The sequence below is a fragment of the Loxodonta africana genome, chromosome 4 (assembly GCF_030014295.1).
Source record: "Loxodonta africana isolate mLoxAfr1 chromosome 4, mLoxAfr1.hap2, whole genome shotgun sequence".
In the NCBI taxonomy this organism is placed as follows: domain Eukaryota; kingdom Metazoa; phylum Chordata; class Mammalia; order Proboscidea; family Elephantidae; genus Loxodonta; species Loxodonta africana.
In genome coordinates, this window is record NC_087345.1 from 132,030,084 (window position 1) to 132,051,235 (window position 21,152).

The 21,152-nt window shown below is 39.6% G+C and overlaps 2 protein-coding genes across 6 annotated transcripts in view; one reads left to right on the plus strand and one right to left on the minus strand.

Annotated features, from left to right (window-relative positions):
• Positions 1 to 1,113: 1,113 nt before the first annotated feature.
• C3AR1 (complement C3a receptor 1) lies at positions 1,114 to 20,111 on the minus strand. 4 transcript variants are annotated; one of them, XM_064284656.1, is made up of 3 exons: positions 19,412 to 20,111; positions 6,996 to 7,108; positions 1,115 to 5,285 (listed from the first exon to the last, which is right to left on the minus strand). In XM_064284656.1, exon 3 carries the CDS (start codon positions 5,273 to 5,275, stop codon positions 3,794 to 3,796), a length of 1,482 nt encoding a protein of 493 aa, XP_064140726.1. In that variant the 5' UTR covers positions 5,276 to 5,285; positions 6,996 to 7,108; positions 19,412 to 20,111; the 3' UTR covers positions 1,115 to 3,793. The 4 variants fall into 4 exon arrangements, with proteins under 4 accessions (XP_023404850.1, XP_023404849.1, XP_064140726.1 ...); XM_003410803.4 differs by lacking the exon at positions 19,412 to 20,111 and adding an exon at positions 16,328 to 19,403; XM_023549082.2 differs by lacking the exons at positions 6,996 to 7,108; positions 19,412 to 20,111 and adding an exon at positions 16,328 to 19,403 and having other exon boundaries at positions 1,114 to 5,285.
• Positions 16,552 to 21,152, plus strand: part of NECAP1 (NECAP endocytosis associated 1) — a 30,386-nt gene continuing 25,785 nt past the window's right edge. The window contains exon 1 of one of the 2 annotated variants that reach the window (XM_064284658.1): positions 16,552 to 16,687. The gene's annotated coding sequence lies outside the window, so the exon portion shown is untranslated. The remainder of the gene's footprint in view (positions 16,688 to 21,152) is intronic. The other variant, XM_064284657.1, reaches the window with a different exon arrangement.

A 21,152-nucleotide genomic window follows, 5' to 3' on the forward strand; every position in this document is an offset into this window, starting at 1 on the left:
GGCTTTTTGTTCATATTATTTTATTTACCCATGATTTCCAGGAGATTTGACTTTCTGCTCTCCTTTTTTTCCCTTCATCCACCTCTTTCCTTTCTTTGGAAAGGGTTATGTATGAAAGTTTATTGAAGAAGTCCACTGACTTTGAAGTAAGGGGCAAGAAGGGACAGTTAACTAAAGTGCACTTTATTTCTTTGAAGCCTTTGTAAGAAAGAAATGGGGGTGGAATGGCTTGAAGCCCCTACTGCCCTGGAGGGCAGTTAGCGTGGCCGAAGTATGACATAATATTTCCCATTGGGGAAAGGAAAACTTCTCTTAGAGGGTGGCAAAATGCCTTTGACTTGTGTTTCTATTTTAGGCATCTCTTCCTTACTCCTTCGACTCAAGGTGCCTCGTACACATAACTTCCAGTCCGTTCTCCTCAAGACTCCCCTCTTTACAAATTATCACTCCTCTTTTCTAAACTCCTCTCCTGCTCAGATCCATACAACATTTGCAAGGGTAGACTAAATCATGTATGCAAATGTCCTTTCCTTATAATTCACCTGTGTCTTCTGAAAACTAGTGTCATTAAGAACCCTGATGGCAGCCAGAATACCTGAAGTTTGGGGCTGGGACTGGAGATTAGCCATCAGGTCTCTTGGGATTCCAGCTCCCCTCTGCCAAGGTCAGCCTTGCTAAATGGCACAGGACAAACCTGACTTTCTTTGGGCCTCAGTTTCCCCTCCCCTCCATGAAATGGAAAGAATACTACTTTTTCTTGTTAGTCTGGCATTGCTGGACATGAAGTATAGTCATTGTTGTTGTATTGGGTGATGTGTACAAAATTGCAGGAGCTCACTGCCTACAAGAGGAAATAAGGGAGAAAGTGGAGGAGAGGGACAGAAGGAACAATTATTTGGTGTAGATCCACCCCTTCCTGCCTTCCTCTCCTCAACCCTCATGTTTCTGGTTTGGTGAGTTCTTCATACCACCCATAATGCTTTGCATTGGTGCAGGCTGGGAAGGGGGTGTATGGTCTCACAAGTTGTTGTTTTTTGCATGCTTTCTTAATAAAAAGAAAAAAAGAAGAATGTTTATGGTTTTTTTTTTAATTTTTTTAAATCTTACTGGTGTCAAGTTTCTCTTTGCTGGGGTAGGAAGGGAGAAATGTGAGAGCATTTGGTTTTACTTGGCATTTAGCCTCTCTTCCCACTATTGGGATTAAGTGGTTTGCCTTGTAATTTTTTGTAAGGTTGATGGGAAGATGAATTAAGAGCACTCCTTTAACATTCCTCTTTTCAAATGCTATTAAATATAGTGAAATATTGGGAAAGTCAGTCACCCCTTGCAGCTTGGTATGTGGACTAGGGCCACCTTACTTGAATCCTGGGGTATTTTAAATATTTAAGATACTGCATTTTGGTGAAGAACTGGATCCCAGTCTGAGACATCCTGGAGATGAGATAGTACAAAAATAGTTATAGGCACTCACCAGAGTTTTTCATCATAAATGAGGGAATTCTAATTGTAGGAATTTCTTAAGAATACATTTCCAAGATAAATAGAACTCTCAAAAGGAGTCTAGACAATGGATTGCCAACAGTTCACTGTACATTGAATCTTATAACTATGTCAAGTTTATTCATCCTAATATCATATACATTAGCCCCAGTAGTTTGGAATTTACACTCAGGGTCTTGTGGGATGTGTTGGGGTTTCAAGAAGTCTGGCTAATGGCCATTATAGCAGCCCTACAGTAACCCACTATGAGATTTATTTGCTGAATATTTATAGGTTATGATATATCCTGGGTGTAAACCAATTACAAGCGTTTATGAATATCTGAGCCTTGCAAGGATCCATGAGATAAAAAGTATTTATTTACATCAGATATATAAGCAAATTAAATTGGAAAAGTAGTGATGCAAATTTACATCATGTCAGACGGTATTACCTAACAACTGACAGAATTCCTAGTGATTTGAAATTTTCTGCATAGAACCTTATAACGAATTTGTAGTCCAGACTCTCACCTCAACTATTGAACAAATAATAATGCCTTGCAAGTCCAAAACATCTCCTTTTCTATTTTTTAGATTAAGTCATTGTATATAATCAGTTTAGAAAAGGCTACATTTAAAATTTTATACACAGAAAAATGAGAGAGAATGTGGTAGGGAGTTGGGAAATGCTTTTTAAAAATAAAAGGGTGCTGGTAGGAAAACTATATAAATGTTTGAAAAGGATAGACAAAGTTCAAGAAAAATGGGTGGTCCAAAGGGAGAGAGAAGCCTGGGCATGAATGAATTAAAATATGGTTATTAACAAATATTGTGTATGCTAGACAAACAACATAAAAATACAGAGGTGTTTGAATAAAAATCTTCATCTTTCAGAACAAGTCATTTTGTCACGTCTAAAAACATGTAATTTAGAAATCTCTAAAAGAATTGCAAGGTTTGCCGATGGGAAATGTGAGTGAGAAGAGAGCAGTTGGGCATTACACAGAGTTGGGCAGAAGATGTCTTACATTTCATTATAAGTCTCTACAATTTTAATTCTCTTAAAACTATGTACATTGTGTAACTTTGGTAAGAAAGGATTACAAAGCCCAAAAGATATATGTGGTAATTTTGGTATGAAAGATACACATATATAGTCATATTTAAAAAAAAAAGTTTAATGGTATTTCTGGTACAGTATTCAGTCATTTTGCAGCAGAGTAAATAATTGCTGCTCCATCCTCCACCCTTTTTCTTCTTTCATTTGAGATGAAGCCTTTGGAAAGTATTAATTCGGAGCAAGAGGAGGGAGTAATTCAAATATTATGAAATTAGAGGTTATTGGAGACTAAAAGTCTGGTATGGAAGAATATTTAGAGGCATGAAAAGAATAAGGAAATCAAAGAGCTTAAGAAAAGGAATGGAAGATAGATGATTTGACCAGTTGGCAGATAGAGTAAACGGAGATCTCCCCAAACAGCAGCTTACGTAACATTTTACTAGGAAGTTTTTAGATGTGTTAGTCTGTCTTCACATAATAAATGCTTACTTACTTGTAAAGTGGACCCTTGGAATCCCTATGTCCTGTACCCAGGGGTGTTCCAGGTAGCAGGCATCTGGCATCTCACTTTGCTCCAGATTCAGTCTCATGTTGTTGTGTGCCATCGAGTAGATTCCAACTCATAGCAACACTATAGGACAGAGTGGAACTGCCCCATATGGTTTCCTAGGCTGTAGTCTGTATGGGGGCAGATCTTTATGGAGCCACTGGTGGGTTTGAACCACTGACGTTTTGGTTAACAGTGGAGCACTTAACCATTGTTCCACCAGGGCTTCTTTTCTGTCTCAATAGCTGATAGGCCTAGAAGAAATGAGTTAACATTGAATCTAGAAGGGGATTTAGATAATACTAAAGAAAAAATTTAATGATGGAAACATCATTTAAAAACAGACTATTTTCTCATTTATCACACATGGTTTAGTATTGGACAGAAATGGACTTTTACAATAATTCTCAAATTTATCATATATCAGAAACAAGATGACTTGTTAAAACAAGAGGGCTTGCTGGGCCCTACCTCACAGAAATTCTGATTCTGCAAGTCTGGGGTGGGGCTTGAGAGTTTACATTTCTGACAAGTGGTATCCCTAGTCTGGGCACCACGTTTTGAGAACCACTGGACTAAGATGTTGCTTATGATTCTTTGATGGTTTCTGAATCCCCCTGCTTACTACATCTCTCAACCTTTTAGAAACATATTGTACTGGGTGAATACTTAAGAACCTCTGCTTGAGTTGGCTGCTCCATGTTTTCAAACAACTGTACTGGTACTGTTTCTTTCTAAAGAGATTTTGTTTTGGGGGCAGCTGGTAGAGTGTGTGAGCTCCTCACTGAAGGCTGCTTCCAGAATGCCCTGCATGGACTGCCTTGCTTTCTTCCTAAAATCTTTCCCCAGGAGGGCATAGAGGAAGGGATTGAAGCAGCTATTTGCAGATGCTAGTGCAATGGACACATGGTCCCAGGACAACAAAGCTTCCCCAAAGGGAGTTTCTAGATCAATAAACAATGATAGGACACCAACTACATGGTATGGAGTCCAGCAGACAAGAAAGACAACGACCACCACCATGGCCACTCGCAAAGTTTTGCGCCGAGACTTGGAGAAGCGTCCCTGTCGCATTCGGAAGATAATAAGGGTATAGCAGACCACCATGATAATAAAAGGCAACAGGAAACCCACTACTAGCCTAGTGATGGTTATCGCTACCAGGGGTGTTGGCACTTGATTGTCGTTTATGAATTGGCTTGAATTACCACTGTGGTAATCATAGTAATCATATGTGTATAAGGAATTGCTAGAAGCACTGGGGAAAAGGCCTAAATCAGTAGAGAGAAAATTAGAGTAATCCAATGAGTCAGTCCTTCGATCTTCACTGGGAAACCCACGCACATCACTGGGAATTCTAGGTAAGACCACATCAGCAGATTTATATAAATTATAATAGGTATACTGACTGGATAATCTAGATAAATTCCTAGGGAGTGAATCTCCAGAAGGTCTTTGGAATGTTTGAGCATGGAGGTCAGTGGAAGTCGTCAATGGATTCATTGCGGGGACTGTCCAAGGATGATCATTTGTTGGGAAAGAGGAAGAATCTAACCTATCATCTGTTTCCCCAGGCAGCGGAACAATGGAGTCATTAAGAGTTCCGTTTTCCAGTAGATCAAAGGCCAAATCTGAATAATCTAATGAGCTGTAGACACCAAAATTGTAGCCACACATATTATGGTTGTCTACAGTGAACATTTCACGGTATAAGAACACAGGTATACACATTGCAAAAGCTACCACCCAGATACATCCACAGATGGCAAAGGCTGTCCTCACATTGCGGTGATTCTGGCACCAGATTGGCTTGAGTACCAGAAGACAGCGGTCGAGGCTGATGGCAGTAAGCAGAAAGACGCTGGCAAACATGTTAAGGATGATGATGGAGGGGATGAGCTTGCAGAGGAGCCAGCCATAGGGCCAGTGTCCTTGAAGAGCCAAGTGAGCAAGGGAGAAGGGCAGGGAGAGGCAGCAGAGAAGGTCCGCTGCGGTGAGGTGGAGAAACCAAACTGTGTTCACTGTTCGCTGCATCTTTAGGCCTGCCACCCACAGCACGAGCCCATTTCCTGGCAATCCCAATAAGAAAGTGAGGCCCAGAATGACCACGGAGAGAATTACTTGGGGTTCATCTGAAGGCTGTGAGAGTAGGTCAGTTGAATTGGTCTCAGCTGAGGAAGACTCCATGGCTAAGCTTCTGCAAAATGATGAAAGAAAATGTTAAATCTATCAGTATCTTTTAAGAAATGCATATTCTTAGACTTCTGACTTATTCCCATGTAATGATGTAGAATCATAAAACCAGAAAGACCTTACACTCTTTTAGCTTATATTCCTTGATTTCACACTGGACAACACAAAAACATTTTCTGATAATAAACAAAATGTAGTACACACACACACACATACACACAATGGAATATTATGCAGCCATAAAGAATAGTGAGGAATTCTCAAAATGTATTGTCACATGGATGAATCTGGAGGACATTGTACTGAGTGAAATAATCACAAAAGGACAAATAACTATATTGATCTCATTATTATAAAAAGACAAGAATAGAGAGGCAGGGCCAAGATGGCTAACTAGTCAGAAGCTTCCACTGAACCCACTTGTAACAAAGACCTGAAAAACAAGTGAACCTATTACATATATGACAATCTATGAACTCTGAGCATCAGACACAGAACTAAGGAATCAACCCTAACGACAGGGGAGTGAGAGACTGTGCAGAAGCAGTGACGAGTTGCTGAGCCCGTGCAGCACCTCAGCTCAGATTCCTTGGTGCCATTCTTTGGTGAAAATACGGTGGGGCTGATGGTAGTTTCCCGAGACATGGTAAGCATTGCACGCAGCCCTAATCCCTGGGGCAGTCTGGGTGGGGACCCAGCCAGCACACACAGGATACACACGCCTCTGGAATTGGAGATAAAACAGTGCTCTTGACACAAGACAAGTGATTTTGTCTAATTTACTGTAAGGATCTAATAGCTCCTTCTGAAAGTACTCTCCTGTCTATCTTATCCCTTCCCTTTTTGCCCCAGCTGGCTTCATTAACATTTGAATTCCATGGGCCTGAGATAGAATGTGCTGCACTTTTTCTGATCCATTCTCTTGGCCAGGGAGAAGAAGCAAATTAAGAAACGGGAAAAATACTTTTCTGACTCCCCTAAACTGGAAGCTCAGAGCAGAAGCTGCTCCAGTCCAGGCACAAGAGATCCACAGACTTTGGCTTTCACCCCTACGTGGAACCAGGTGGCTATTATACTGCAAAGGCAAATCTGTTAGAGGTCTGACTGTAATTGTTTCAGCTATGTGGTGGATAGGCAGGTTTTGGAGGTCTGATACTGCTCTATGTATTAAACAGAGCCCTCACCTACCGACAGCAGAGACCTGAGTGCTGAGGCTCCACCCATGCCACCTAGCCACTCATGAAAGGGGTCTGTCTACTAGTCTTTACAGATATAAGCACTGGGTGCTAAGGTACAGCTGCAGAGCCCACCCACCAGAGCGCTTTAGAGAACAGAGACGCTCCTTCCTCACTGACACTTGGGGGAAAGCTGTCAGCACTCTGCCTTCCTCAGAGTGTGATCCGCTGTCACTACCAGAAACCAGTGCATACACCATCACCACTACTCCTCTAAGATAGCAGGTGACAGCCTATACCACACACTAGGTGACTATCAGGACACCTGAGCTAAATCTATTCAAAAGTAGTGAATGGACTTATAGGCTTATATACCTGGTAACAGCTCTAACCATCAGGTGACAGCACATTAGTGCTTCAAAGGCTCCAATAATCAAGTTAGCTCACTCTAGTAGCCTATCTGGGTATATTGAAACAAAACAAAGCAAGAAGATAGGAAACAGTGAGCAAACATAAAATAAATTATTACAATAACTTACAGATGGCTTGGAGACAGCAGTCGATATCAAATCACATAAAGAAGCAGATCGTGATTGCTTCTACAAACTCCCAAAACAGAGAATCAAGGTCTCTCCCAGATGAAGATGTATTCCTGGAATTGCCAGATGTAGAATACAAAAGATTAGTATACAGAATGCTTCAAGACTTCAGGAAACCCTGGTGGCATACTGGTTAAGTGCTACGCCTGCTAACCAAGAGGTCAGCAGTTTGAATCCACCAGGCACTCCTTGGAAACTCTATGGGGCAGTTCTACTCTGTCCTATAGGGTCGCTATGAGTCAGAATCGACTCGACAGCAGTGGGTTTGGTTTTTTGGTTTGGTTTCAAGACATCAGGAATGAAATCAGGCAATGTGCAGAAAAAGCCAAGGAACACACAAAGCAGTTGGAGAAATTAGAAAGATTATTCAAGAACATAATGAAAAAATTAATAAACTGCATGAATCCATAAAGAGATAGCATTCAGAAATTCAAAAGATTAACAATAAAATTACAGAATTAGACAACTCAATAGGAAGTCAGAGAAGCAGAATTGAGGAATCAGAATGCAGAATTGGGGAGATGGAGGATAAGGCACTTGGCACCAATATATTTGAAGAAAAATCAGGAAAGATTTAAAAAAAAAAATGAAGATACTGTAAGAATCGTGTGGGACTCTACCAAGAAGAATAACTTGTGAGTGTTTGGAATTCCAGAACAGGGAGGGATAACAGAAAATGCAGAGAGAGCTGGTGAAGATCTGTCAGCAGAAAACTTCCCTGACATTGTGAAAGATGAAAGGATATCTATCTGAGATGTTCATCTAACCCCATACAAGGTAGATGCCAAAAAAAAGTCACTGAGACATATTACCATCAAACTTGCCGAAACCAAAGATAAAGAGAAAATTTTAAGAGCAGCCAGGGATAAGCAAAAAGTTACCTACAAAGGAGAACCAATAAGAATAAGTTTGGACTACTCAGCAGAAACCATGAAGGCAAGAAGGCAATGGGAAGACATATATAGAGCATTGAAGGAGAAAAATTGCTAGTTAAGAATCATATATATTCAGCAAAATTGTCTCTCAAATATGAAGGTGAAATTAAGTCATTTACAGATAAACACAAGCTTAGAGAATTTGCCAAAACCAAACCAAAACTACAAGAAATACTAAAGAAAATTCTCTGGTTAGAAAATCAGTAATATCAGATATCAGCACAACGCTAGGACACAGAACAGAGCATCCTGATATCAACTCAGATAGGGAAATCACAAAAATAAAATAAGATAAAAAAATGCTCAAAACAGGGAATCACTGATGTTGTTATGTAAAAGGTGACAATAATCATTAAAGAGAGACTAAATACAGTAGGCATAGATCCTCCATACAGAGAGGAAATCAAGGCAATAGAGGGAGATACAAGTTAGGTTTATATTTAGAAAAATAGGGGTAAATATTAAGGTAACCACAAAGAAGACTAACAATCCCATACTTCAAAATAAAAACCAAGATAAACATAGAGACTCAGCAAAAACCAAATTCAACTACAATGAAAATGAGGAACACACAATTTACAAAGAAAAACTTCTCAGCACAAAAAAGTGGAAAAATGAAACTGTCAGAGACACACACACACACACAAAAAGGCATCAAAATGACAGCACTAAACTCATACCTATCTACAATTACGCTGAATGTAAATGGACTAAATGCACCACTAAAGAGACAGAGAGTTATAGATTGGACAAAAAAAAACATAATCCAGCTATCTCCTGCCTACAAGAGACACATCTTAGACTTGGAGACACAAACAAACTAAAACTCAAAGGATGGAAAAAAATATATCAAGCAAACAACAATAAAAAAAGCAGGAATGGCAATGCTAATTTCTGACAAAATAGACTTTAAAGCTAAATCCACCACAAAGGATAAGGAAGGACACTATATAATGATTACAGGGACAATTTACTAAGAAGAATGTAACCATATTAAATATTTATGCACCCAACGACAGGGCTGCAAGATACATAAAACAAACTCTAACAGCATTGAAAAGTGAGATAGATGGCTCAACAATTATAGTAGGAGACTTCAACACACCTCTTTCAGTGAAGGACAGGACATCCAGTAAGAAGCTCAATAAAGACATGGAAGATCTAAATGCCACAATCAACCAACTTGACCTCATAGACAAATACAGAACACTTCACTCAACAGCTGCAAAGCATACTCTCTTTTCTAGTGCACATGGAACATTCTCTAGAATAGACCACATATTAGGTCATAAGGAAAGCCTTTGCAGAATCCAAAATATCAAAATATTACAAATCATCTTCTCTGACCATAAGGCCATAAAAATAGAAATTAATAACAGGAAAACCAGGGAAGAGAAATGAAACTCTTGGAAACTGAACAATGCTCTGCTCAAAAAAGACTGGGTTACAGAAGACATTAAGAAGGGAATAAAGAAATTCATAGAATCCAATGAGAATGAAAACACTTCATATCAGAACCTTTGGGACACAGCAAAAGCAGTACTCAGAGGTCGATTTATATCAATAAATGCACACATAAAAAAAGAAGAAAGGTCCAAAATCAAAGAACTGTCCCTACAACTTGTACAAATAGAAAGAGGGAAACAAAAGAAACCCTCAGGCACCAGAAGAAAGCAAATAATAAAAATTAGAGCAGAATTAAATGAATTAGAGAACAGAAAAACAATTGAAAGAGTTAACAAGACCAAAAGCTGGTTCTTTGAAAAAATTAACAAAATTGATAAACCATTGGCCAGACTGACAAAAGAGAAACAGGAAAGGAAACAAATAACCCTAATAAGAAATGAGATGGGCAAATTACAACAGACCCAACTGAAATTAAAAGAACCATGAGATTACTACAAAAAATTGTACTGTAACAAACTTGAAAACCTAGAAGAAATGGATGAATTCCTAGAAACACACTACCTACCTAAACTAACATAAACAGAGGTGGAACAACTAAATAGACCCATAACAAAAGAAGAGATTGAAAAGGTAATCAAAAAACTCTCAAGAAAAAAAAGCCCTGGCCCTGATGACTTCACTGCAGAGTTCTACCAAAACTTTCAGAGAAGAGTTAACACCACTACTACTAAGGGTATTTCAGAGCATAGAAAAGGACAGAATACTCCCAAACTCATTCTACGAAGCCAGCATATCCCTGATACCAAAACCAGGTAAAGACATCACAAAAAAAGAAAATCCAGACCTATATCCCTCATGAACTTAGATGCAAAAATCCTCAACAAAATTCTAGCCAGTAGAATTCAACAGCATACCAAAAAAAATAATTCGCCATGACCAAGTGGGATTCATAGTAGGTATGCAGGGATGGTTCAACATTACAAAAACAATTAATGTAATCCACCATACAAATAAAACAAAAGACAAGAACCACTTGATTTTATCAATTGATGCAGAAAAGGCATTTGAAAAAATTCAACACCCATTCATGATAAAAACTCTCAGCAAAATGGGGATAGAAGGAAAATTCCTCAACATAGTGAAGGGCATTTATACAAAGCCAACAGATAGCATCATCCTAAATGGAGAGAGTCTGAAAGCATTCCCCTTGAGAACGGGAACCAGACAAGGATGCCCCTTATCACCACTCTTATTCAACATTGTGCTGGAGGTCTTATCCAGAGCATTTAAGCTAAAGAAAAAAATGGCACCCAGATTTGTAAGGAAGAAGTAAAAATATCTCTATTTGCAGATGACATGATCGTAAACACAGAAAACCCCAAAGAATTCTCAAAAAAACTGCTGAAACTAATAGAACAGTTCAGCAGAGTATCAGGATACAAGATAAACATACAAAAATCAGTTTGATACCTCTACATCAACAAAAAGAACATTGAAGAGGAAATCACCAAATCAATACCATTTACAGTAGCCCCCGAGAAGATAAAATACTTAGGAATAAATCTAACCAGAGAGGTAAAAGACCTACACAAAGAAAAGTACAAGAAACCATTGCAAGAAACCAAAAAAGAACTACGTAAGTTGAAAAACATACCTTGCTTATGGATAGGAAGACTTAACATTGTAAAAATGTCTATTCTACCAAGAGCCGTCTATAGATACAATGCAATTCGGATCCAAATTCCAACGACATTTCTTAATGAGATGGAGAAATAAATCACCAACTCCATATGGAAGGATAAGAGACGCCAGATAAGTAAAGCATTACTGAAAAAGAAGAACAAAGTGGGAGGCCTCACCCTATCTGATTTTAGAACCTATTATACTGCCACAGTAGTCAAAACATCCTGGGACTAGTACAACAACAGATACATAGACCAATGGAACAGAATTGAGAATCCAGACATAAATCCATACACATATGAGCAGTTGATATTTGACAAAGGCCCCAAATCAATTAAATGGGGAAAAGACAGTCTGTTTAACAAATGGTGCTGGCGTAACTGGATATCCATCTGCAAAAAAATGAAACAAGACCCATTCCTCACACCATACACAAAAACTAACTCAAAATGGATCCAAGACCTAAACATAAAATCTAAAAAGATAAAGATTGTGGAAGAAAATATAGGGAGCCCTAATACATGACATAAACAGTACAGAAAACATTACTAAAAATGCAGAAGAGAAGCCAGATAACTGGGAACTGGGAGCTCCTAAAAATGAAACACCTATGCTCATCCAAAGACTTCACTGAAAGTAAATAGACTACCTACAGACTGGGAAAACATTTTTAGCTAGGACATTTCCCATCAGCACCTGATCTCTAAAATTTACATGATTCTGCAAAAACTCAACTACAAAAAGACAAATAACCCAATTAAAAAATGGGCAAAGGATATGAACAGGCACTTCACTAAAGAAGATATTCAGGCTGCTAACAGATACATGAGGAAACACTCATGATCATTAGCCATTATAGAAATACAAATCAAAACTACATGAGATTCCATCTTACTCCAACAAGGCTGGCATTAATCCGAAAAACACATAGTAATAAATGTTGGAGAGGTTGTGGAGAGACTAAACCCAGTACCCAGTGCAGACTGGAACACTTCTATACTGCTGGTGGGAATGTAAAATGATAAAACCACTTTGGAAATCAATTTGGTGCTTCCTTAAAAAAGCAGAAATAGAACTACCATATGATCTAGCAATCCCACTCCTTGGAATATATCCTAGAGAAATAAGAACCTTTACATGAACAGATATATGCACACCCATGTTCATTGCAGCACTGTTTACAATAGTAAAAAGTTGGAAGCAACCAAGGTGCCCATCAACGGATGAATGGATAAATAAATGATGGTATATTCACACAATGGAATACTACGCATTGATAAAGAACAGTGATGAATCTGTGAAACATTTCATAACATGGAGAAATCTGGAAGACATTATGCTGAGTGAAATGAGTCAGTTCCAAAAGGTCAAATATTGTATAAGACCACTATTACAAGAACTCAAGAAATAGTTTAAACAGAGAAGAAAATATTCTTTGATGGTTATGAGAGGGAGGAGGGAAGAAGGGAGAAGGATTTTCACTAATTAAATAGTAGATAAATTTTATTTTAGGTGAAGGGAAAGACAACACACAATACAGGAGAGGTCAACACAACTAGACTAACCAAAAGCAAAGTTTCCTGAATAAACTGAACTCCTCGAAGGCTAGCGTAGCAGGGGTGGGGGTTTGGGGACCATGGTTTCAGGGGACATGTAAGTCAATTGGCATAATAAAATCTACTAAGAAACCATTCTGCATCCCACTTTGGAGAGTGGCGTCTGGGGTCTTAAACGCTAGCAAGCTGCCATCTAAAAAAAAAAACATCAATTGGTCTCAACCCACCTGGAGCAAGGATGAATGAAGAACACCAAAGACACAAGGTAATTATGAGCCTAAGAGACAGAAAGGGCCACATAAACCAGAGACTACATTAGTCTGAGACCAGAAGAACTAGATTGTGCCTGGCCACAACAGATGACTGCCCTGACAGGGAACAGGACAGAGAACCCCTGAGGGAGCAGGAGAGCAGTAGAATGCAGACCTCAAATTCTCGTAAAAAGACCAGACTTAATGGTCAGACTGGGACTAGAAGGACCCTGGTGGTCATCGTCCCCAGACCTTCTGTTAGCCCAAGACTGGAACCATTCCCAAAGCCAACTCTTCAGACAGGGATTGGACTGGAATATGGGATGGAAAATGATACTGGCGAAGAGTGAGCTTCTAGGATCAAGTAGACATATGAGAGTATGTTGGCATCTCCTGTCTGGAGTGGAGATGAGAGGGCAGAGGGGGCCAGAAGCTGCCTGAATGGACAAGAGGAGAGAGAGTAGAGGGAAGGAGTGTGATTTCTCATTAGGGGGAGAGGCATTAGGAGTGTATAGCAAGGTGTATGTAAATTTTTCTGTGAGAGACTGACCTGATTTGTAAACTTAAAGCACACACACACACAAAAAAAGATGAGAATAGGTATACAGGTTGAAAGCAACAATTGCTGGTGGTTACCAGGGATAGATGGGGGTGAGGAAGGAGGGAGATTGCTCCATAGTAGACACTTGTTATTTCTGGTGATGGGAAATTTAACAGCAAATGTAGGTGAAATGTGCCCAGCTTGATCAAGGTAAATGATGTGACTGAGAAGTATGCAAGAAAAAAGGACTTTTCTGGTAAATGCTATAACATGTACAACTGTGCAAGAACAACTGAAAAATAGGGGTGTGCTTGCATGTGTATGTGTATATGTATAAAGTGTATAGGTATGTATATGTGTGTATATATGTGGGCATATAGAGGTGTCTATACACAACTGCACATACATATAAGATCCATATATGCATCCATATATGTTTGTATGTACAATAAGGCACATAGTGGGCACAAACACCTATACTTCTTAGACTTAACTGAATACCTCACGGGGTTGGTTTATAGGGTCTGAAAATTTAGGACTGTAGGCTCGTGGGACAACTCAGCCAACTGGCATATATAGTATGTAAAATGTATGTTCTACTTCCTAGTGTGGTGAGTAGCATCTAAGGTCTTAAAAGCTTGCAAGCGGCCATCCAAGATATACCTATTGGTCTCTACGTGTCCGAAGTAAAAGAGGAAGAAGGAAAGCAAAGACTCAGAGACGAAACTAGTCCACAGGACTAATAGTCTACACGAACCATGACCTCATCTACCCTGAGACCCGAAGAATTAGATGGTGCCCCTGCTACCAATACCGACCGTTCTGATTAGGAACACAATAGAAGGAACCTGATAGAATGGAAGCAAAATGTGAAACAGAACTCAAATTCTTAAAAAGTCCAAATTTACTAGACCTGTTGAGACAGGAGGCCTCCCCAAGACTATTGCCCTGAGATAGTCTTCAAGCCTTGAACCAGAACTATTCCATGAGGTCATCTTTTAGCTAAATAACAGATTGGCTAATAAAATAATATCATTCATGAGTACTGTGCTCCTTTAAAAAATCGTCTATGAGACTAAATGGTCAACATTTAATCAAAAGCAAAGACAAGACTCAAGGGGTCAGGGTACCTAGATTACTGGAAACAGAACAACCAGAATGGAAATAATGAGGAAGCTGACACATTGCGAAAAATGTAACCATTGTCACGGAACAAATTGTATAGAAATTGTTAAGTGGGAACTTAATTTTCTGTGTAAACTTTCACTGAAAACATAATTAAATATTTTAAGAAAAAAAAATCTCTGATAGTTTAAAAGCTACCGTATTGATTTAAGTCTGTATCAATACCCTCATTTGGAAGTCCATATCAATATAAATTTCCCCTCACTTTTGCACTTTCAATCTTTCATTTTCCACTGGTTTCTTTTCTCAGCTAACTAATGTCTTCTACTGTTGTCAGGTTCTGTTGAGTCAGTTTCAACTCATAGTGACCCTATGTATAAAAGAACAAAACATTGCCCAGGCCTGCACTATTTTTACAATTGTTGCTGTTTTAGTCCATTTTGCAACCACTGTGAAAATCCATCTCATTGAGAGTCTTCCTCTTTTTCAAAGACCATCTACTTTACCAAGTATGGTGTCCTTCTCCAGGGAGTGGTCCCTCCTGATAACATGTCCAAGTACGTGAGACGAAGTCTCGCCACCCTTGCTTCTAAGGAACATTCTGGCTGTACTTCTTCCAAGACAGATTTGTTCTTTCTTCTGGCAGTCCATGGCATATTCAATATTCTTTGCCAACACCATAATTCTTTGTTCTCCCTTGTTCATTGTCCAACTTTTGCATGCATACGCGGTGATTGAAAATACCATGGCTTCAGTCAGGCTCACCTTAGTCCTCAAGGTGACATCTGTGTTTTTTAACACTTTAAAGAGGTCTTTTGCAGCAGATTTGTTCAATTTTTTTCCCCCAATGTCCAAAAATATTCTTTATAGATCCTTTGTCTACAACAATATCCAGTCTAGGATCACACTTTGTATTAGGGTGTCTTTTAATTTTAGCATAGTTCCTCTTTTTTAAAGACATGGGCTTGTTTTGAGGCCTGTTGTTCCAGGCGCTCACGTCCTAACCTCTGTCCACATGACTCTGCTAAAATTACTCCTAAATAAAACCCAGGGCTGTGGAGTTGATTCCGACTCGTAGCGACCCTATAGGACAGAGTAGAACTGCCCTGTAGAGTTTCGAAGGAGAGCCTGGCAGATTTGAACTGCCAACCCTTTGGTTAGCAGCCATAGCACTTAACCACTATGCCACCAGGGTTTCCTACTCCTAAATAGCAAACCTAAACATCTTTTTCTCTGGCATCTTCCTCAATATATTAATCATCATTTGATATATTGACTCTGTAACATTCTTCTCTTGGCCTCTGTGACATTAAATAAACAAACAAAACCCCCCAAAAAACCAAGCCTGTGGTAGAGTCAATTCAGATTCATGGTGACCCCATGTGTGACAGAGTAGAACTGCTCCAGAGGGTTTTCTTGGCTGTCATCTTTATGAAAGCAGATCACCACGGCTTTCTTTTGAGGCACTGCTGGATGGATGTGAACAACCAAACTTTAGATTAGTAGTTGAGTGCAAACCATTTCCTTCTGTAAAAATGGTGGCATGGGGGCGTCGGACTGCCTCATCTAACTTCACAAGAGGAAGGAGAGAAAGTCATTATCAGCATCAACAGCTCAAGGTCGATTCCTACAAAGCAAAGCGGAGGTCAAACATAACTCTTCAACCTTTTTACTAATTCCTGCACCAGCTGGCCCTCCTATGGCACTCTTTACTGCTCTGCCTGGTTTGATAATTTGTCATAATGGTCACACAGAACTCGCAGACAGTACTTACAGTTATGGCGTTTGCTAGGGTAGTACCAGGTTACAATTCAGGATCAGGAACAACTCAGGATACAGTTCTTCGGTCAGGACAGCTTCTCAGCTGTGCCCACAGGCAGGCCTCTCTCTTAGCCCTCAGCCCTCTGAACTGGCTTGGCCTCTGCCCTGCTTGGGCAAGTATTACAAAACTCTTTAGCTCCACTGACAAGTTCCCAGAGGCACCCCACTCTGCCAGGAAGCCTCCTGCCTGAAAGCACTCAGCTCTCTTGCTCTGTGGGTTGGCAAGCCTAGCTCCACCAACTGCCTGGAGGCACCCCACTCTTTCAGCAAGCCTCCTGCCTGAAGGTGCTCAGCTCTCTCACTCCATGGGCCAGTAAGTCCACTGTGCATATTCTGCTGATTTCTTGCTTCTGCTGCTAGCAGTTCTCTGCCGCACTCGCTCTTGCTGCCGCTTCTTGCCATCTAATGTCATCTCTGGTGTTACACCTCTGTCTCCTGGGTCTAGGGGGTTCTGAGCAGAGGGACACCAGGTCCAAAGGACTCACTCCACTCCCAGTTCTTCTTTCTTGGTTGTTGTGAGGTATCCCTTTTCTGCCTCTGGTATAGCTTATTTTAAGCCTAGAGGAATGACAAAACTGCCCAATTCCTTTGTTAGGGTTCCATACACTTTATTTGCATGGTCCCATCCCCACAAGGGTGCCATGCACCTTATTTGCACTATTAGCAAGTTGCCCAATCCACTTGGTGGGCCATAAGCACCTTATTTACACAGTCTCACCCGATCATTTTGTGGGAATTACAAGATCATGGTAAGAAAGTCCATATAAAGGTGATCCATTGCACTGAAACTTCCCTAAATCTGAACACTCCCATAAATATGCTCTACTTTATAGCTATCCTGAATAACTTACTATTCCAAGTTAATGCTATGCATTATCTATACCTTGGCTAATGCTGTTTACTTCTATCTGGACTATGTCCTTCACCTTAACCTCTTCTTCATTTTATCCCTAAACTTTCCAGTTCAAATTCTACCCATTATTAAGATCCAGCTCAAATATTATATCTTCCTTGAAACCTCCTCTAATAATTCCAATTAGAAATTACTCTTCAGCTTCTTAATTATGTGTGTGTGTTCAAACCTCTTTTCATATTCTGTATGCAATGCCACATTTTGTCTTATAATTATTATTGTGATGTCTTATCTATCATTCTAGCTTTAAATTTCATGATGGTTAAAAAAAAATGAGTCTTATTCATAAATGCTTGCTCCATAGAATTTAGCACAGTGCTTTATATGAGATAAGGGTTAAAGATTACTTGAATGGATAAATGTTCTTATTTGGGATTGACATTTTTCTTTTCCAACTAAAATGATTCTTATTCTCATCAATTTAATTCTTACCCAGGCTGCTTCATTAATTCCTCAGCTTTCCCTTCTAAATGCCTTTTCGTCTTTTAGTTCTTGATTCTTATCAGATATAACGACACTTTATGGTTGTTTTTATGTTGTTGTTAGGTGCTGCTGAGTCAGTTCTAACTCATAGTGACCCTATGTACAACAGAACAAAACACTGCCCAGTCCTGAACCATCCTCACAATTGTTGCTATGTTTAAGCCCGTTGTTGTAGCCACTGTATCAGTCCATCTCATTGAGATTCTTCCTCTTTTTCACTGACCCTCTACTTTACCAGGCATGATGTCCTTCACCAGGGACTGGTCCTCCTGATAACATGCTCAGCATACACGAAGGAAGTCTTACTATCCTTACTTCTAAGGACCATTCTGGCTGTAGCTCTGTTTTTTAAAGAGGCCCCAAATATTTTTGTAACTTGGACGTAGTTCTGCTGAGTTGACCAAATGTTGCCACAATGGCATCAGTGGAAGTTAAAATAAGTGCATCACCAAAATAATAAAAAATGAAGAAATAATTCCTATTCCCCTTTCTGTGAATTTAGTCAACAACATTCAAATCCTGCCAGGATCCCTTCCTTCCCTGTTGTGCATGGCAGCTACCCTGATCCATTGTCGCACTCCAACACATATTTATACATAGATCCATAAAGAATTGAGAGAAACTTAGAGTCATACAATGCTAGAACTGAAAGGAAACTTAACAACCATCTCTCCTTCTCCCTGTCTTTATTTTGTTTTTGACACTGTAACTCTGTAAACTAATTTTCACAAAATCAAAGCTAGATGGACTCTTAGATCCCAGGTCCAATGACTCTCACCAAATAATCTTTTCACTGTAAAGAAACATATAAGTTTACTAAAAAGCCCATGGTATTGCTAATAAAAGGAGTCCCTGGGTGGTGCAAACAGTTAAACACTCAACTATTAGCCAAAAGATTGGTATTTCGAACCCATTCAGAGGCACTTTGGAAGACAAGCCTGGAGATCTGCTTCCAAAAGGTCACAGCCTTGAAAACGCTGGAAAGCACAGTTCTACTCTAGACACAGGGGATCTGAGCAGGTCCTTAAAGAATCTTCAGTCAGAATCAACTTGACGGCAACTAACAAAACAACAAGATTGCTAATAAAGGGGAAGGCACTGAGGGCTGCACAGTATGACCCCCAGATGCTCTTTTTACTCAGTACTAAACTCACTCCTACGATTCACCCTTCAGCCAAAGATTAGACGGACCCATGAAACAATAATACACATAGCTCAACCATGTATATGAGACTAAATGGGCACACCAGCCCAGGGGAAAGGACAAGAAGGCAGCAGGGACAGGAAAGTTGGAGGAATGCAAGTGGGAACCCAAGGTCGAGAAGGGGTTGGCAACCAATCTCACAAAGCAATAAGTGTATTACTTGTTTAATGAGAAACTAATCTGTTCCATAAACCTTAACCTAAGCACAATTTAAAAAAATGAAACAAAAATTCACTATTCATTCCAGAATGAAAATTTAAGAACAAAGATGGATTGTGGAATATTTTGAAAAAATGTGGGAGGATATAAAGATAAGACAAAAGAAATAAAAGTTAGAGGAGTGTTACAAGGAAATGTGAACGTAATTACTCCCAAGCCATTGTCTATAGATATTGAGAAAAATAGGCTAGTTATCAGGTAAATATAGATTTTCTTACCAAAAATTAAGACTGTAGCTCAAGGCTTCAGCACCAACCTGGAGTTCCCTACCACAGTCTGATTCTCACTTCCCCACAATCAAGTCCTGACGCATGTTTAGGAAATTTGCTGAGCTCTCCCTTTTTCTTCTCTCTCCTTCAGTTTCTGTGCCTAAAGTAAGCCCCATGCTCTTGACAGCTATCTGACTCACAGGAAGGTTTTGAAAGGAGTCGTTGCTAAACTTGGAGACAATGCTTAGATAAGTAGAAAAATAGAAGTGGAAGCTTTCTTCAAGACACAAGTATGGTTAAGGAGAGAGTGGTTCTGTACAAAAGCTTCTCACCTTACAGGTTTTTTTTGTTTTGTTTTGTTTTAGAAATGCCAAACAATGACCCTATGGTATGTGAGGATAGGAGTGGACAGTAGCTGGAGGGAGGAATTGAACTGCACAAATCTATTTAATTAATCTCAAATAACATCTCTTAAATGTTTAATATGCGTGAAGAACTATGCTATGCCAAGATCAGAATGACTTACACTATGTTCCAATCTGTAAAGATTCACAATTTAGTGAAAATATGCACTCATACACAAAAAAATATAATAAGACCCAGACTATAGTAAGAAACAAAACAGTAGAACATAATAAAACCCACTGCCATCAAGTCGATTCGAACTCATGGTGTCGCTGAGTCCAGGAAGTTGGGTCTTTATCTGGTGTGCTCAGATTTGCCAATGAGCTGGACACCAGTTTTTGAGAAAGAGAAAGTAACTTTATTGCAACGTGCAGAGTAAGAAGCCAGGAGGAAGTTCCTCATATCCGACTCCCTGAGGTATGGGAAAGCAGGGCTTATGTGTGATTTGGGGAGCAAGATAGGCTGCACAGGTGTACTGGGGAGGGAAACTTCTAGATGTTCAGGAATTATGGCAGCCAGGAAACAGAAGGTGATGTGGTTCTTGTCGAATATTTCACTTCAGAATGGGGTCGGGGTGATGATTTTCCTTCTGGTTTGTTCCACCTGTTGCTGCATCTTCTGTTGAGGTCAATTAATGGTCACAGCTGGCCCTTCTGCCCATGCGAGATGGGCCAAATCTGGTTTGGGCTCGTTTAAGGACTAATGGAAATTGACTAGCATTCGTTCGTAGGGTCAGGTTACAATAGCAAACGTATAGGACAGAGTCGAACTGCTCCATAGGGTTTCCAAGGAGTAGCTGGTGGATTTGAACTGCCAACCTTTTGTTTAGCAGCCAAGCTCTTAACCACTGTACCATCAGGGCTCCAGAACATAATAGGTAGGAGTACATTTAGCCTGGGGAAATCTTGGAATGTCTTAAGGTAGAAATAAGATCTGAGTAGGTCCTTAAAGAACCATAAGACTTCTATACGCAGAAAAAAGTGAAAAGCTGTGTAGCGTGTACATGTGCCATGGTCCAAGGCAGATGGGTGGGAAAGTACAAGATTCATTAGAGAATGACCAGGAGCCTAGCTAGTTAGCTTGTATGTTTCATCAGAAAGGAGTGCAGACGATTGAAGAGGGACCTTGAGCAATGATTCTTGCTTGGAATGTAAATTATAAAGAATTCTCATTCACATTATTCTTTTACATATACCCATATGAAATGAAGTTTATTTATGTCAGATATAGTTGAACACTGCTGCCTGTGGTAGAGGCTTTAGTTCATGTTAGTAAAATTGCAGTCCAAACTATAATAGCTGCTCTCCTTGTTTGTAGTTAAATCACTGTAAAATAATGAATAAGC

Bases quoted from the DNA above. Each gene is read 5' to 3' on its own strand.
- C3AR1 (XM_023549081.2), bottom strand. From the start codon at position 5,935: ATGCTTACCATGTCTCGGGAAACTACCATCAGCCCCACCGTATTTTCA. The intron at 5,286-5,855 runs GTGCTGCACGGG...ATCATTTTGCAG, and splicing joins ACCAAGGAATCTGAGCTGAG to AAGCTTAGCCATGGAGTCTT.